A 16863-nucleotide genomic window follows, 5' to 3' on the forward strand; every position below is an offset into this window, starting at 1 on the left:
GCACTGTGAATTGAATTAAATATTAATGACCTAATGTATTGTATAGCACCTTGTGAGTGTATGCCTTGGTTTGGATGTAAATGGGATCTTTTGGATCACAGAGAGGATTTTAAGCTGAAAATCTCTGTTCTTAAGATTCATTGGGCATTGTTGAAACGTCCAGCTTTGTTTTTAAACCTTGTGTAGCATTTGAAGTTGAAAATTGTTTGACCCACTGCACTTTTCTTTTCGCTCAGAACAAAGATCTGAAGAGCCGAATAGCTCATTTTGAAACTTCACTTCGATCCAATAAAGAAGGGCTTGTTGCTCAGATGGAAGTAAGAATAGTGGAGCTGGAAGAACGCCTGGAAAATGAAGAAAGGTAATGGAGTTGTTTGTTGTGTTTGGGCTTGCTGGATGATTTTTTTAACTCTTTCTTGTCTTTTTATGTCTTAGTGGTGTAGCATAGTTGTGCTTCCAGTTATGCTTTATGATGTAATATTAAGCTTATATTTTTCTTTTTTTTTCTTCTCATAACTATATGTTTAATTTGCTGATGAACCCCTGAATTATGCACAAATTTACATCCTGCAACCTGCTAATAGTGAAATAAAATAGTGAAAATATCAGTTTATCGGAGAAGAAATAAAATTACAGAGCTTAGATAGAATAATTTTCCGGCATTCACTGTATATTTCAGTAAATATCTTTGTGATATTTTTTGTTAATTGAGTGCATGTAATGTTGTATGATGTTGTATTTGGACATTTAATACGTATGTCAAGGCAAAATGAAAAAATATATATAATTAGTACATGCACATGTCCACATGTTTTATAACTGTAAGGTCTCATGTACACTGTGCATCTGCCAAGCACCTCTGTACAACAGAACTCCAAAACAGGACAAAGCTGCTTATAAAATGCAGAAAAAGCCACGTATTTCACGCGTGCTTAGGTGCGTCTAGCACTAGTATTGGTTTTATTTATTTTTTTTGCAGAATCATACTTACCTAGGTGGATGCAGCATCGGTCCCCCACTGGCTCTAACACTGAGAACTGAGCGATCAAAAACTGCCGATTGCTCAGTTTTCAGGGCTCCCTGTCACTGTCAGTCAGCAGCTCTCTGCTCTGCCCCATCCCTCGCTTACTGGAGCGCTGGGCTGTGAAGGGGATGGGAGCAGCCGACTCAGGCTATCAGTGGCTCGCTGAGAGGCCGAGCTGGGTGCCAGTCCAGACATGTGCGCAGATTCCGAATTCATTGTCGCGATCTTGCCTGAGCCTGGACCGGCTCTGTGACGTCAGCCGGCAGCGGGCTTCCGCCTGCTATCTGCTGAAAACGGGTCACAGGAGTGCACAACGATCCTCACTCCTGTGATCCACAAGAGAATTACAGCAAAACAAGCTTTGGCTGTACTTTATATTTAATGCATTCTATTGGCCAGAATATTCATTTATTCTGGTCATTGGAATGCACTAGCATTCTAATGTTAGACGTGCCTAAATGTGCGTAGTGTTCATATGTGTTTATACTCATTTAGGCGTGTCCTGGATTTTTTTTTTCTGCTATTTAGGTCTTCTCCTAAATACCGCTTTTGTGTTTTTTTTTTTTTTTTCCAGCCTATAAACGCTTTTCTTCTAATACGTCTGTAAATACCTATGTTTCCATGGACACATAGGCTTATGTAGAGGGGCTTTTACAGGCTAAAAAAACACTCAACGCCTGTATAAGCAGCTTTTTTTAAGCTCAATGTGCATGAGGCCTGAACCTCTGCAAGTACAAAAAAATAACTGTTGATGTTATACATTTACTGCCCATTTAACTAGTTTGTTTGTGTGCTGCTACATCAGCTACATACGGTATACAGTGCTGTGTTTCAGCAGTGGGATGGGAACTTCCTACCCCCCCCCAACAAAACAGAGACAGGCTGAGCTCTTCTCAGCCATTCGTAGGTAGCTCTGTATTCTATGAAGGAATGCAAAGCTTATTCTGATTGGCTGAGATGGAGAGGCGGGTGGATGACGTCACGCCAATGAATAGCTACACAGCACTAAGCCCAACTCAATTTTGAACTGGGAATGGGACAGGAAGTCCTTATTCAACAGCATTGTATACTGTAGGTAGCTGATCCTACAAACAGTTTATACAGCACAACCTGTGTGTATAAGAAGTGTAAGAAATATTTTGTTTGGGCCAGCTTGGCACAAATGAGCTAGTTAAAGGGACAGTAAATGTGGAGTTAGGCTTTAATTTCTGGACGCAGGGGTCGATTTACTAAAACTGGGGAGAGCAAATTCTTGTGCAGCTGTGCATGGCAGCCAATCGGCTTCTAACTTCAGCTTGTTCAAGCTTTGACAAAAAAAATAACCTGAAAGCTGATTGGTTTCTATTTAGAGCTGCACTAGATTTTAGTGGCTAATTTACCATTGTATGAAGGATATAAAAAGTCAGTAAGTGCCCCACAGAGGGAAGGCTTTTAAAATGGAAGACTGCTAATGTTTGTCAGATCAGCAGTGGCATACTGTGGGTTTTCAGTGCCTGGGGCAAAATCCACACCCCAGATTCCTCCACTCTGATCACACCCCCCAGATATACCCCCAGATCCCTCCACTCTGATCACACCTCCAGATCCTCCCTCCCATCCCTCCAATGCGATCACACCTTCAGATACCCCAGAAGATCCCTTCACTCTGATCACACCCCCAGATACCCTCCCCCCCACATCTTACTGATCCTGCAACCCCAGGGACAGAAGGGTTGGCTGTGACCCATGTAGGCAGGAGAATATCTCCAGCAGGAATCCTGGTGGCGGCGGCTGCAGCAACCAGTGGGGAGCCTCCTAAATGCTGACCTCCTGCTCTTTGGCACTCTTGGCCTGACCCCCTCCTGCGCAGCATGCCTGTGGTGCCCACTGTCTGCACATAGTCGAGACCGGGATCTGCCTACTGCTCCACCCCGCATGCTTGTATCCATTCTCCCTGCATTCTTGGTGACATTGATATGATCTATGTTCAACATGTAGACAATTACATAAAAAATAAAGATAATAAAGCAACTTTTGTCACCATAGCTCTGGAAAACATTTTCTTTTTTTTAAAGGAAAAGAGGTAAGTATATAGAAATTACTTTGTAGGTTATTGAAGAGGGTAGGGAAAATAAGAGTTAGGCTGGGTTCACACCTCCGACGGTGCGGCTCGCAGCAGGGGTCCGGTGTGTCCCTGTTCTCCGCTTCAGGGACGAATCGGGTACAAACAGTGCATAAGATCAGGCAGTTGGGAAGACTTTAGTCACATAACAGGACAACCATACAAATACTATATTTTAATTTTTTATAAGCAAGACCACACAATTATAATTTAAGAATGAATATTCAGATTCTTGCAATATCCCAGTTGTTTGTTTTTTTTAAGCCTGTTTTAAAAAAAGAATAAGAAGTAGAGCCAAATAAATTTTGCTATACGACCCTGCCAGAAAAAATTGGAATCAAGGGAACCTGTCCATAGCCAAACACAATCACTTGCATCGTTTGTTTGCATGGAACTTGGGACATTGCAGTGTGTCTGCAGCCGAAGCTCGAAGCTCCGGCATTAGTATTCCACTTGTGCTAGAGAACATCACGGGAAGCTGGCATACTGTACCCAGATGTCTATTATGCTTTTCTTTGAATGCTTTGCTCTATGATTCAGTGCAGTTCAGTGACCGGTTGCTGTGCTGATGTCTTGCTTCACTGTCTTCATAAACGGTCCTGTGTCTCTGTATATTTGCTGGTTACAATTAGTTTACATACATATTTATACCATTTTTATATAGTAGATGTACATGGGCATATTTGTTTCAGAAATCACATTATCAACTTGTTTTTTTTGTGATAGATCCATAGCAATGTACCATTCTGAGCTTCAAGCAGTAAATCCAAAGAATAATAAATGCAGCATACGTTTCATCAGTATTCTGAGTGAAAGTTGAAGAGTCTGGCACAGTTTCCAGCTTCTGTTTCCCAACAATGTGCTTTTCCTTTCCACAGGGATCGGGCAAACCTCCAACTCGGCAACCGCAGGCTGGAGAGGAAGGTGAAGGAGTTAATGATGCAGGTGGATGACGAGCATCTTACTTTAACCGATCAGAAAGATCAGGTAGAGCAGATTTTAAATGGTTCTCCTCTCAAACCTTAATTAACTACTGCATGTCAAATTTAAAGACTTCAGATACAGCTCTTGTATTTCCCATGTTTGGTCTTGGATGACAAATTTTATTTGCAAATGACAGCTGTTTCTTAAAGCTGTATATTCAGACCATGTAATTAATGTTGTTTTCCTTTTTTTTTCTCTTTTATTGGTTGAACTAGATGGACTTGTGTCTTTGTTCAACCTGACTATGTAACTATATAACTATGTTGCTTTGAGTGGTAAATTCCAAGCAGCATCAATCTGATGTTGCATGAGAACACTGGGATTTGCAGGAAAATTATTACTATTTACAATAAAATATATTGGACAGCCAATAGTGTGCATGATACTAACATGATACATCTAGTCCAAGGTAATTTGAGATATGTAATAATTTAATGTTAATGCTGCACAGATAAAAGGATTGATTTACTAAAGGCAAGTAGACTGTTCAAATACAACAATTTTTTGCCCTTGGAACTTTAAATGAGGTGTGACACTTCCATTGATGAATTAAAAAGCAAATTTATTGATACATACAAGATCAGGAGTAGCCACAGGCAGATGTCATATTATGAACAGATTAGTAATGTTATATATTGTAGTCGGGTACAATTTTCCATAGAATAGTCCATAGTGGGTACAAGAATGCATCCTAATGGCTCAACGTGTTTCGTGAACAACCGTTCACTACCTCAGGGGTTGATGCAAACTTAATATTAAACTGTTGAAAACGAAAATACATGCCCATATTCACTTGGCTACCGCTAGGAATGTCTGTCCTGGGAGCTGTGGTAAAAGGATCCAAACAGGCCCGGCAAAACAAACCAGGAGGACGCAAGCCCAAACCAGCATGGTTTGGCATCCACGGAGATGACCGGTTATGTGAGAGGCGGCTGATTCTCCATCATGACATCCTTGTAGAGATCCTTGTGTCCTTCTGAATACTTCTACTCCTCCATGGAGAAATCGAGAGTGACATCCTGATACCTTATAGGAACCTCTCTGTTCAGCAGCTCCATCTTTTTGGTGACTCCTAAAATATTCTGCATGTTGTGTCTCTCAGGTTTTAGGGAGTCACATGGAGGCACTGTGATGGTCATATGATCACCTGACTTCAGAAGAAGAAGGTTGATGATCTCCAGGGTGCGATTTAATATCCTGTCAGTCATGTGACCCGGTCCTCCTCCCTCCTCATTGATGAGGTCATATGCATATTTTCCTCCTCTGCTGCCAATTCCAGCAAGGTCTCCTCTCTACTTCCTCCCAATGTAGGAAGTAGACTGTTCACTTTGAAAGTGAAGTTGCACTCTGCAAGGGACATTCCCCCAGAGCTTATTGAATATGTGGAAGCTTTACTGTGCAAAGAATACCCAATCTCATGTAAGGAAAAAAAAACAGCATGTTTGCATACACGTGATTGGAGGATGGAAGTTGGCAGAGCTTCACCTCATTCACTAAGATCTGGAAATAATTACCTGCAAAATGAACAGTCTACTTGCCTTTAAGCCTAGTACACACGATGGTATTATCGGACGATCTATCTTTTTTTTTTTTTTTTTTGGATGCTAGTCTCCATATCAAAAACAAATAGGTTACTAAAGTACGAAAATTCTCATACGACAGAATAAAAATTCGGAAGTGATGTAATGTATTTGTATTGTATTGTATTTTCGGACAAAAACTTTATCGATTGAATGAAAATCATACCAGAACAGTTTTCGTGTTTGTCCCTTCAGAAAATTTTGGATGACAGCTGTGTACTAACGATCAGATTATCGTACGATCGATTTGAAAGCGGTATTTTTTTGTACGATAATCTAATTGTTTGTACGGGATTAGTGCTAAATTACAGAGATAAACTCACCCATCATATAAAAGATTTTCTTTTAAAAAAAGGTAATGGACGATTTATCACGTCTGCCTCATCTGTATTGCATTATAGTCTGCAACTACTTACTGGGTCAGTGTAATACCCTGAGTGCATTTAGCTTTGCAGTTGTCAGTAAAGTGATTGGAAGTGAGTGTGAAGTTTAATGCAATGAAAAATGTTTTTGTTAAAATAATGTTCTCTGGATATATGCATTGCAAAGGTATTCTCAAACTTCATGGTAGATTTTTAGCTGCTTGTGTTCTCTAATTATTGAGAAAACAACTACTATAACGTTTCAATTATACTGTTAATTAGCAGCATATGATTATTACAGGGTTAGGTTACATGGGTGTCTGAAATATGTCTGCCCGCCTGTGAACAGTGACAAAATTAGTGACACTCAACAGTGACAAAATTAGTGACACTAATTTTGTATCGAAAGCCTGCATCTTCGCGTCCTTTCAGATATGTAGTGTCCTTGGCAAGTATATCTGCCAAGAAAACACTCAATGCTTCCAACATACAGACAATGCTAGGAGAACCTGAGTCACCTAGAGTTGTGCAGATGTCTAGGGAAAGCAGGGGGCCAATAGCACAAGCAGGAAAAAGTAGTAAAAGTAGTGTATATATATATATATATATATATATATATATATATATATATATATATATATATATATATATATAAAATGCAGGGAAGGAGGGAAGCTTCAGAATGGCAAATATATTTGTACTACAAATTATATGAGCAGACTCCAGTCCCTCTTTAGGATTCTCTCCATTTATAACCCCAGCATGGAACATAATTCTTCCTTGCCGCAACTCACTCTTTACCCCATATTTTCGAGGTGATGTGAAGGTATATGTAACCATTGTCCAAAAACAGCCAGTTTGATTCAGTGGCACTGGTGCTCCACACAACTGGGTGGGTGCCTTTTTGAAGCCAATTAGAGCCTCAGGCTCTAATCATGTGCTTCAAAAAAAAAAAAAACCCCACTGAAATCCATGCGCCTGTCGCCCTGCATGTAGATTAGGAGCCGGGCACACAGATTAGGGGGGCAGCGCCCCTAATGGAGTGATCGCCACTGGTTGGATTCCATCTTTAAACTTTATAAGATTGGATAAGAATAAGGCCGGCCATACACGGTTCGAATCTCGGCCAGTTCAGCAGGAACCAGGCCAAGATTCAAACCATTAATGGGCAGGATGAATGTACCAAGTTGATCGGTCGATCAACTTGGGTACAAGCAGCCTGCCGGATTTACGTGTGATTATTACTAGCGACTGCTACAGCTGCTAACGATAATCACTGTCTTCTCCCGACGGGGATAGGAGAAGACAGTGATTACCCTTGGTTGCAGGAAAGAAATTCACACCGTCTATGGCCAGCCTAAGAAACTTTTCTTTGCTGGTTACAGTTATTAATACTTTCATTGTTCCTTTCCTCCAGTTTTCATTTATCAGCCACACAATGGCAACCTGTTAATAACAAAGCATAGAGTTACAATCGCCGTTTGTCATCCAGTGCTGATAGCATAATACAGCCATATCAGCGTGACCTTGAAATGTATTAAGGAACTGTTTACAGTGTACGTAAAACCCCTAGGTTTTATCAGGCTGATTTTGATTTTTCTGATCTGTCTGATTGTCAAAGGCATTGTCTAGGCATTTTGCACTATAGTGGACCTATCTGTAACTTTTCAACTCCACACATAATCCACATTCTTGACTTGTCACAATACAGAGTGATAATATAATGCCTTTTATCATTTAAAAGCACTCTTTCGTCTATTGGTGAGTGACTAGGCCTAGGTTGGGGGAACAATGTAATGCAGTTGTATGCTCACAGAATGTGTGTTTCTTCTTGAAATCTATAGCTAAGTCTTCGACTGAAATCAATGAAGAGACAAGTAGAAGAAGCTGAAGAAGAAATTGATAGGTTAGAAAGTTCCAAAAAGAAACTGCAGAGAGATCTCGAGGAACAGATTGACCTCAATGAGCAACTGCAAACCCAGCTGAATGCTGCAAAGAAGGAACTCAGGTTAGTGTGTACTGCCTGTGACTGATCCTCAACTAATAAAAGCATTACAAATATATACAGTACATTATTTCATAGAATATATAATTTTCTTATTCTGTGTGGTGTACCATAACAGAGGATTTATCTTTTAGTGAAGTTCAAACCTCAACACATGTACATTTTCTTAAATGGTTGGTGGGGCATGTTCATCTGTGGGCTGAGCTTTGTATCTCAAAAGCAGCACTGTCTACCAAGTGTTTGCTCCTTTTTGTTGTTGTTTTTTTTTATAATATTATCATCTAAAAAATATTATATTTACTAGTAAGTACACATTTTATGGTATATTTTGTTAAAGATGAATTCCAAGTATAGCAATTTCTACATACATACATAGGCCCAGGCTGGACCAATGTAACTATGTATGAGCCATAGATATGGAATCCCTGTGGAAGCTGGAAATCACTGTGATAGGCACCTCTACTAAAGTGACCGCAGTGCAGTAAATGGAAGGACAGCCACTCAGCACGGGATCAGGAAGCTAGTGGAGATCACTGTAGTAGTGGTGCCTACTACAGTTGTTTCCAGTTTTCATGTGGAACCCACAGGTATGGCACATACATATTTGCATTATCCCAAGCTAGACCAATGTAATTGTGTAAAAATGCCATACCTGGAATTCAGCTTTAATTTGTTGCAGAAGTTGCTTGCATGATAATTTTGTTATATAATGATTAAAAGTAGCAGTAATTTTTACCTCGCAAGTAGTGAGGGGAACAGTATTAGTATTAAAGAAAAAGTAAACCTAAGCTGTATAAAACAGTGAGCAGTCAGCATGCTATGTTTCTTCTGTGACTAGGCCTAGGCACACTTACCTGCCCGCTCGCAGTTTTTTGAATGATTGACCTTAATGTACATGTGTGGGACGATGCCATCCCTCACAGGCCAATCAATAGGCCAAAAACCCAGCAGCTGGGGGGGGAGATGACAGTGGCCAGGGAGAGATGTAACCACCACATTGCTAGAAGGTGGAGGTGAGAAAATTGTGAGCTTAGTTCTGCTTTAATTTAATAATACCAATTGTGGCATGTTTTGCAAAGAGCAGCCCAGGTTTTAGTTGTGTTTTATTATTTCACAGCCACAGGTTCAAAGTGAACCTATGATCTATCCATACAGAGCCATGGAACAAGTTCACTTAAATGGCAGCCTCATCTGCAGCTTATCTTTATGCCTTTGCTCCCCAGCTGCTACACTTGCAGCACTCCTCTTCATTCCATGTGACCACATATGCTGGGCACCTAAAATGTTAATCACCAAGGACCAAGACCATCATATGGGGTGAAGAAGGGTACTCAGCCCTGTGTAGGTTTTAATTCACAACTCAGAACTTACATGGGGCAAATTCTCTTTTCTTCTAAGGATAAGCAAGGGAGGTGTAAATATAAGCTGCTAGTCGGGCTGCCATTAAAATGAACTTGTTGCTTTACCCCGCATGTGAAAAAGCACAGGTTCCGTACAATGCAAATTCATTGTCCTCCTTGCGCATAAATTGGCGATCTCCTCGAATTTATAGGAATCTCAGTAGTTGTTAACCAGGTCGTATATAAAACTACACTGCATGTTCCTGAAGGTAGACCCTACCTGCTGGAGGTGCAATGCAGATAAAGGCACGCCGTTTCACATTTTTTGGCCCTGTCTGCTGATCCGCTTTTTCTGTCAGAGTGTATGTGATTTGATCCAAGATCTCATGGACCTTTCACTTCAGCAAGACCCTGCAGCCTGTCTTCTTCACCTCGGCTCCCTTTCCAAACAGAAATATCGTCATTTATTAGTAATCCATCTTGCCAACACAGGTAGAGCTTGCACCCTGATTTAGTGGAAGTCCACCCCACCCCCCACAGTAAGTTTTTGGATCAAGGCTGTGAATGACATAATGAGGATGGATGAGCTTACTTTACAACAAGAGGTCCGTTCTATTGGACTCTATAGCTTACTTTACGAGAGGACTTGGTTCTATTGGACTCTATTCACCTTCTCCGACAGATGCACAAATTTGCTGGCCTTCAGCATGGAGTAGACAGTGAGATTACAGTTCAGGGAACTCCTCTTCACTCCCCCCCCCCCCCCCCCCCAACTATTTTTTTTTCTTTTTCACCCTGTTTTCTTAAGTCCCCCTGCCTTGTTCTCTGGCTTTTCTCTTTTTATCTACAATATAATAAAAAATTGTGGGAACCATAGTGTTCTCCCGTCAGCAACACATGCTTCCTCTCCTGAAGGTTGATTGCCTGACTTTTCTTAATTATTACTACAAGGGTCTCTTGGGTCTCAAGTGCATTATCGTTGCTCTGGACATAACTCCTATATCTTGGTCAGTTTCCTTTCCAGGATAATATATGATCTTTTTTCTCTCAAAATGAAGTTAAAACCTGCAGTACTGCTAACTCGTCTGGCTTGTCTTGTCTGCTGTATGCTCTGTTGCTACAAATAAAGAATAAAAAAAATACACTTTCAATAATGGCTGTGTCCTAATTATATGAATTTTAGTTTGTGTGCTTTCTTTGATGTATACTGTGTTCATTATGATGTGTCTCTTTCTTTTCTCCTTCTTTGCAAAGTGATTCCTAACTTTTCTACAGTTGTGTAATTCAAAGCACAATGTTCAACAAGGAAAGGTTTTTTTTTTTTTTCGTTTTTCTTGTTTTTCAAAAACTACTGTTGGGTTTTGACATAAGCCGTATGTAGATTCTTTCTACATTTAAAATAGCCTTTTTTTCCTGTTCCGTCATTTGCATAACTGTTTGTTTAATGCTATGTATTCTTTGCAGCAGACGCAGGAACTCCCAAAGCAAGATGTTGAATGACCTTGATGACGATGATGACCTAAGCACTGATGGAGAGAGCCTTTATGAAGCACCTTCCTTATATAAATTTTCCAGGGATGATGGCCTTGCCACCTAAACTGGATCTGTTATTTGGACTGTAAAAGATGAATCACATAGGACACCGTGCACTGTACGTTCCATGGAATAAAAAACAGGAAAGCAACAGTTTGGGCTACAAGTCACCCAGCTGATTTGTACAGAACAATGTCTTAAGGGTGTTATGCTTTGTAAATATTATAATCCGTATATAATTTGTTATAGAGTATGTCACCTTATATTCAAGTATATAATAAATGGTTATCAAATTAATTTAGCTTCAATGACTAATCGCAGTGCAGTGGCTGCAAGCTTTCTTGTTAGCGAAGACCTCAGACATCCAAACAAGTAGCTTTATCGCTGAATGTCATTCCCTTTATTGACACAGCTAACAGTCTGATGTAAATAATTGTTTTTTTTGTAATGATTCTTAGATTGCTTTGTTGTAAAATCCAATCTTGTGTCACATTTACAACATGCTTCTCTTGCTATCATGAAATTAAATATTATTTTTTTAATAATGTTATTACACCTATTAAAGAATCTTTTAACAGGAAAATTCAAAGAACGGGATGGAACATTTTTTCTTGAACAAACAAAATTCTAACTGTGAATGTGGTTTTCATTAGGTAAAAAAAATATATATATTGAAACTTTTTTTTTTTTTTAATCCTTTTCATTTTGTACAATTAAAGGATATATGAGTAGCGGAAGTACACATTGGCAAACTGGTCACATAATTGTAAACAGATTATACAACATCATCTTAAGTCCACAAGTAAGGATCGGGACTATTTATACAACCAATAGACATATTATAGTGTGATGTCAACACAAGCAAACTGACTTCTCCAAGACGGCACAGTAGTGGAGCTAATTCTCCCCTGATAGCTGGGTTGCTCACTTCTCGCTACAACTCATAGTTAGATTGGGGGTAAAAAGGAAAGGGGAGTGTGGGGATACGGAAGGGGAAAATGGAGGGCGGGGAGGCATACATCAAATTCATGATCATCCTATCATCAATCTGATAATTGCCATGTCTGCTGCTGGCACTCTCTGAAGAATGAGGAGGCAAATGTAATTCCTCTTCAACATGATAATACATTTGGAATCCAATCATTCCATTAGCAGTTCTGGATAAAATCGTAGAAGCTTTCATGCCAAATTAGTTGACTGGCACGAAATATTGTTCTATTGACTATGCCACGAACAGTTAAGAGAAATCTAACCATGTATGGCCAGCTTAAGTGTAAGCTCATGCACCTAATAAGTCTCCCACCCTTTGTTTAATCCATGCTTATAAATATAGGGAGTATTATTCCTGCGATACCAAGCAGTGGTGTTATAGGTGGTTTTAGATAGGGAAAAGCAGCTTGCACTGAATGGGGTCCAGTCTTAAACCCTGGTGTGATTAACAACTGACAAATGGGGATGGTGCTGCGCTAATCCTACAATAAATTATAATATCTAGGTGTACTGGGTATCAACTCTTGTCTTTACTGAGGTATAGGATGGTGATCTAAACCACCATGGGGAATATAGCACTATGTGGACGTGCAGGCAGTATGTGCATAATAGAAAAAAATAATAATAAATAAAGGGTGGAGCCCACCCATATGTATAGTTTTTTTGGTGGGCTCCACCCTTTATTTATTATTATTTTCTATTATGCACATACTGCCTGCACGTCCACATAGTGCTATATTCCCCATGGTGGTTTAGATCACCATCCTATACCTCAGTAAAGACAAGAGTTGATACCCAGTACACCTAGATATTATAATTTATTGTAGGATTAGCGCAGCACCATCCCCATTTGTCAGTTTTCAATCCATGCTTATAGACCTCTTCTCTACCAGACAATGTAGTCCTGTTTTCATAGTACTTTATAGGGCATGCTCAATGGAATAAATGCCTATATATTCATGGATCACAATAGGTCTTAGCATAGGTTTTAATCTATGTGTGTGGCAAGCAGGATGAAGAAAGACTTGGTTGCCATTTCTTTTAACCTGCTGATGTGTAATTTTCTAATACCTATGACAGGCTAAAACGTTTCAGTGAAGTATAGACACCAGCAGTTTTACAGCTAAAAAAGATTCATAACGGACAGTAAACAAAAAAGAAAGAAGATCAGCGCTAGTAAAGTTTGGAGCTGCTAGCAATAGAGGAAAAACACACCACCCTCTAGTAAAAAAATAAAAATAAAAATTGCAGTGCTAATGAAATAACACACAAAATTGAATAATGGCCAATGCAAAAAGTGCTGAATCAGTCCAAAATCCGTGTAACCATGTAATAGTCCATATAGTAGAAATATGGTAGAAATGGCCACTCACATTCAAGATGCTAGCGTGGATCTTCTGAAGGTGCCCACTGCTGCTGATGAAGTGTTAGACCTAATTTCCTCCATAAAGTGAAAAATAACCGAAAAAAAACTCAGTGTAGTAGGTTTAAAGCTGCATCAATGTCAAGAAAAATAGGGAAGGAACACCTGTGCTAATGACAAGCCGACAGACTCCGTGCCACACTCCAGCCTCCCCACATACAGTGCAAACTCACCAGACCACATGTATTAACAAGCCAAATGATCATTCAATGTGCCCAATAGAGTATCCGGATCAATCACAACATTATCACCAATCGCCAGTAATGCTCAGGATCTCAACAATAGATGTTGGGGGACATTCAGTTGCTCCAACCACCGCATGATACCATATAAATGAAACAGGGCGTCGTAGTGCAGTACCGTTTATTAAAATGAATAATAAAAACATTACATAAAGTGCAAATTGCTATAAAGCCACTCAAATGCAAACGCCACCACAATCGACAATATCAGCGGCGTGACGTCATGCGAGTAGCACCGCCCTGCTAACAGACAGTAGCTGACCAGAATCTACGATACCAGATTGTACGATATTTGTTTTATCAGGACAGTACACTAAAACACATGACATCACTTCTGAATTTTTATTCTGTCGTACGAGACTTTTCGTACTTTAGTGACCTTCATTTTTCGAGGGAAAAAAAAATGGACGCATGCAAAAAAAAACGTTCGATCATATGTTCGATAATCTCATTGTGTGTACTAGGCTTAACACTGTTGTTCTTATTGTCATATTTTTACCAAAATGAAGGGACTATGGACGTTTGAGATGTTTGGTGCTTTGCTTTATTGATTTTATTGTTTCTGTGTTTCTGATTTGCTTCAAGTCAGTCTTCCCAGTAGTAAACCCATACAGCCAGCCTGCATCCCCTTCCATGAAACGTACCCAGTGCATGTAGCCTCTCATCTGATGCCAGTACAGTAGTACATGCTATAATTAGAAATAACAAGGGACACTTAGCACAGTTGTTAGCTATCCATTGTGCATGGCCTGCTATTCCCCAGACCTGCCCTGTTGCACACTTTGCCCAATGTGGATCTGGCTACAGTCAGCTGCCATCAAGTTTCACTACAACTGGGTGTCATTTTGGCTGAATAAATGTTCACTTTATTTAAAAACTAGCAGATTGCCCAACCCTGATTTGAATGTTTTTTTTTTCCATTTAACTCAGAACCCATTGAGCTTCTCCCCCCACCTACACTTTTGCTCAACGCACAATGAAAGCATAATGGAATCCAAGCAGAGCAAGTTGTGTTATGAATGTTTAATCATAACACTGTTCTTAATGTCTATGTTCCTAGGCAGGAGCAGAAGTTTATTTTACTCCTCAGTAAACACAGCTGGTCTGGCAGTTGTCACAGGGTATAGTGCTAATTTCTGCAGCCATATTTCCCTACTCCATTCGTGATCATTAAAAAGCAGTTATGCATGTGCCCTTCACTATGACTCCTGCAGACTCATACCCTGACACTATGTACTGTGCATAGTGTTATTAATTTTACTTATTACATTTCCTATTCCCACAGCAAAGTATAGATTTTCTAGTTCAGTCATTTAAAATTACATTCTTGTGTAGCACAATCCAAACAATTTCTTCTGTTACATTATATGTGAACCGCATTCTAAATGTGTTTTGGGTATGTTCTGCATTGTACAGCACAGACAAAAAACCCTACTTAGCAAGGCAATGGAAAAAAGTACATAGAGGTCCCCTGCTCCACCCACAGATTCCAGCACCTACAGTACTCATGGAGTTACGGTTAAAATAAACATATATAAATATATGTGGTCTGCCACTGCACCTTTTCTTGCCCTCTTAAGAGTATCCAGATAACAGGTTACTTACTTAGACAAGCTTCTTCTGAAGAATTAATCTCCCCTTCAACTATCGGCAAACGTCCAAAGACGATTCAGCTGCTTCAGGCCTTTGGTTGGGTAATCAACTTACAAAACTTCTTGAATGCTCTGCAAAAGAGAACAAGAGAGGGAACTGGTGATTCTCATTGCACTAAACTGACCCAGGAGAACCTGGTACACAGACATACTCAAACTTCTAGGAGACAATTGCTGGCCTCTTCCAAATTCATTGTTGGAAGTTGCAGCAAAGCCGTTCCTGATTCCTATAGGGCTGATCATTCAATCTCTTAGGCCCCTTTCACACGAGGCGGACTCCTTTTCTACGGAGCCCGCCTCGGTCCGCCAGCTCAGCGGGAGATCTGTCCATTCATCTCCGCTGCGCCGGCGGTTGACAGGTCCCTCTCTGCTCACTGAGCAGGGAGGGGCTTGTCAGGCACCGCTGCCGCCTATGGAGGGATCGGATGAAAACGGACAGCATCATGGACTTTTCATCAGATCTCACCCAATCCGATCCGCCAGCGACAGACCTGGACGTAGGGCCATCCTTATGCTTTTAGCGGATCGGACCGGGTCGGATGTCAGCGGACATGTCTCTGCTGACATCCAACACTCCATAGACTAACAGGGAGCGCCCGTTCAGGTCCGCCGTCAAAACTGACAGGCGGACCTGAACGGTCCAATCGTGTGAAAGGTGCCTTACTAGCACAAATACTATTTATATATGGAATTGTATGTTGTTTTGTCTTGAATGTATGTTCCAATGTTTTTAAACTTCTTACAATACAAGTTTTGATAATTTTTTACTTACGTGGTACCTTTAAAGTCCTTAAATACCAGTTTATAGGGTCCTTTTGTCCAAACAGGAAAGACCTGCTGTCTAGCAGCCCTTGGTCCATTCTGCTTCACAGTCACTGGCATTAAGGATGGCCGTTGACTTCCAGGTCTTGAGGGCCAGGGGTGTCTCAGATTCTGTCATTCCCACATTGCTGAAAGCCAGAAAGCAACTTCCAGAAAACTTTACTGTTGTGCCTGGAAATCCTTCTTTGCCTGGTGTGAACGCAGCCACTTCAATCCAACCAAATTATCTGTGCCTCGCATTCTGGACTTCTTACAATTGTGACTTGATCAGAATTTGGTCTTAAAGTGTTACTAAACCCACAACAGTAAAATCAGTGTGTATATGCAGTAACACATGCTTGTTATACTCACTGTGGAACCTAAGGGGTTAATCCTCTGCATTATGTATAAAGGCTGTGTGATCCTGTCTCTCTGATCCTCCTCTTTAACTGACTCCAACCCATCTCGATAGTCAGGCTGCACATGCTCAGTTTGGTGTGTATTGCTAGAGAATTGAGTTTTTTTTTTTTTTTTCTTGAGAGAGTGCATGTGATCAGCACAGGACCAATCAGCACTATCCAGACAGAGGATCAGGGGAGAATGAAAACTCCTCCTACAAGCTTAAGCAGACAGTGATACAAGTCACAAGACTTCTATATAATGATGATGAGAAAAGGTATTTAGCAGTTTATATTTACTAAAATAATTGTGTTCCCGTGTACTGTGGGAGACCAGATATAATGAATGCAGGTTCTAGGTTTAGTAACACTTTAAGTACTCTTAGGGGACAGGTTTTAGCCTTCTCCATTTTGTTCCAAAAAACCCT

General features: G+C 40.3%; 1 protein-coding gene across 3 annotated transcripts in view; it reads left to right on the plus strand.

Annotated features, from left to right (window-relative positions):
• The window catches only part of CGNL1 (cingulin like 1), a 155648-nt gene extending 144225 nt beyond the window's left edge, over window positions 1-11423 (plus strand). For 2 of the 3 annotated variants that reach the window (XM_073618800.1, XM_073618801.1), the window contains exons 16-19: window positions 237-361; window positions 4004-4112; window positions 7896-8059; window positions 10861-11420. In XM_073618800.1, the coding sequence (XP_073474901.1) occupies window positions 237-361; window positions 4004-4112; window positions 7896-8059; window positions 10861-10993 (531 nt within the window). In that variant the 3' untranslated portion in view covers window positions 10994-11420. Of the gene's footprint in view, window positions 1-236; window positions 362-4003; window positions 4113-7895; window positions 8060-10860 lie in introns of all 3 variants that reach the window. The other variant, XM_073618802.1, reaches the window with a different exon arrangement.
• Window positions 11424-16863: the final 5440 nt, after the last annotated feature.

This window comes from Aquarana catesbeiana, linkage group LG03 (genome assembly GCF_042186555.1).
Source record: "Aquarana catesbeiana isolate 2022-GZ linkage group LG03, ASM4218655v1, whole genome shotgun sequence".
Classification (NCBI taxonomy): Eukaryota; Metazoa; Chordata; class Amphibia; order Anura; family Ranidae; genus Aquarana; species Aquarana catesbeiana.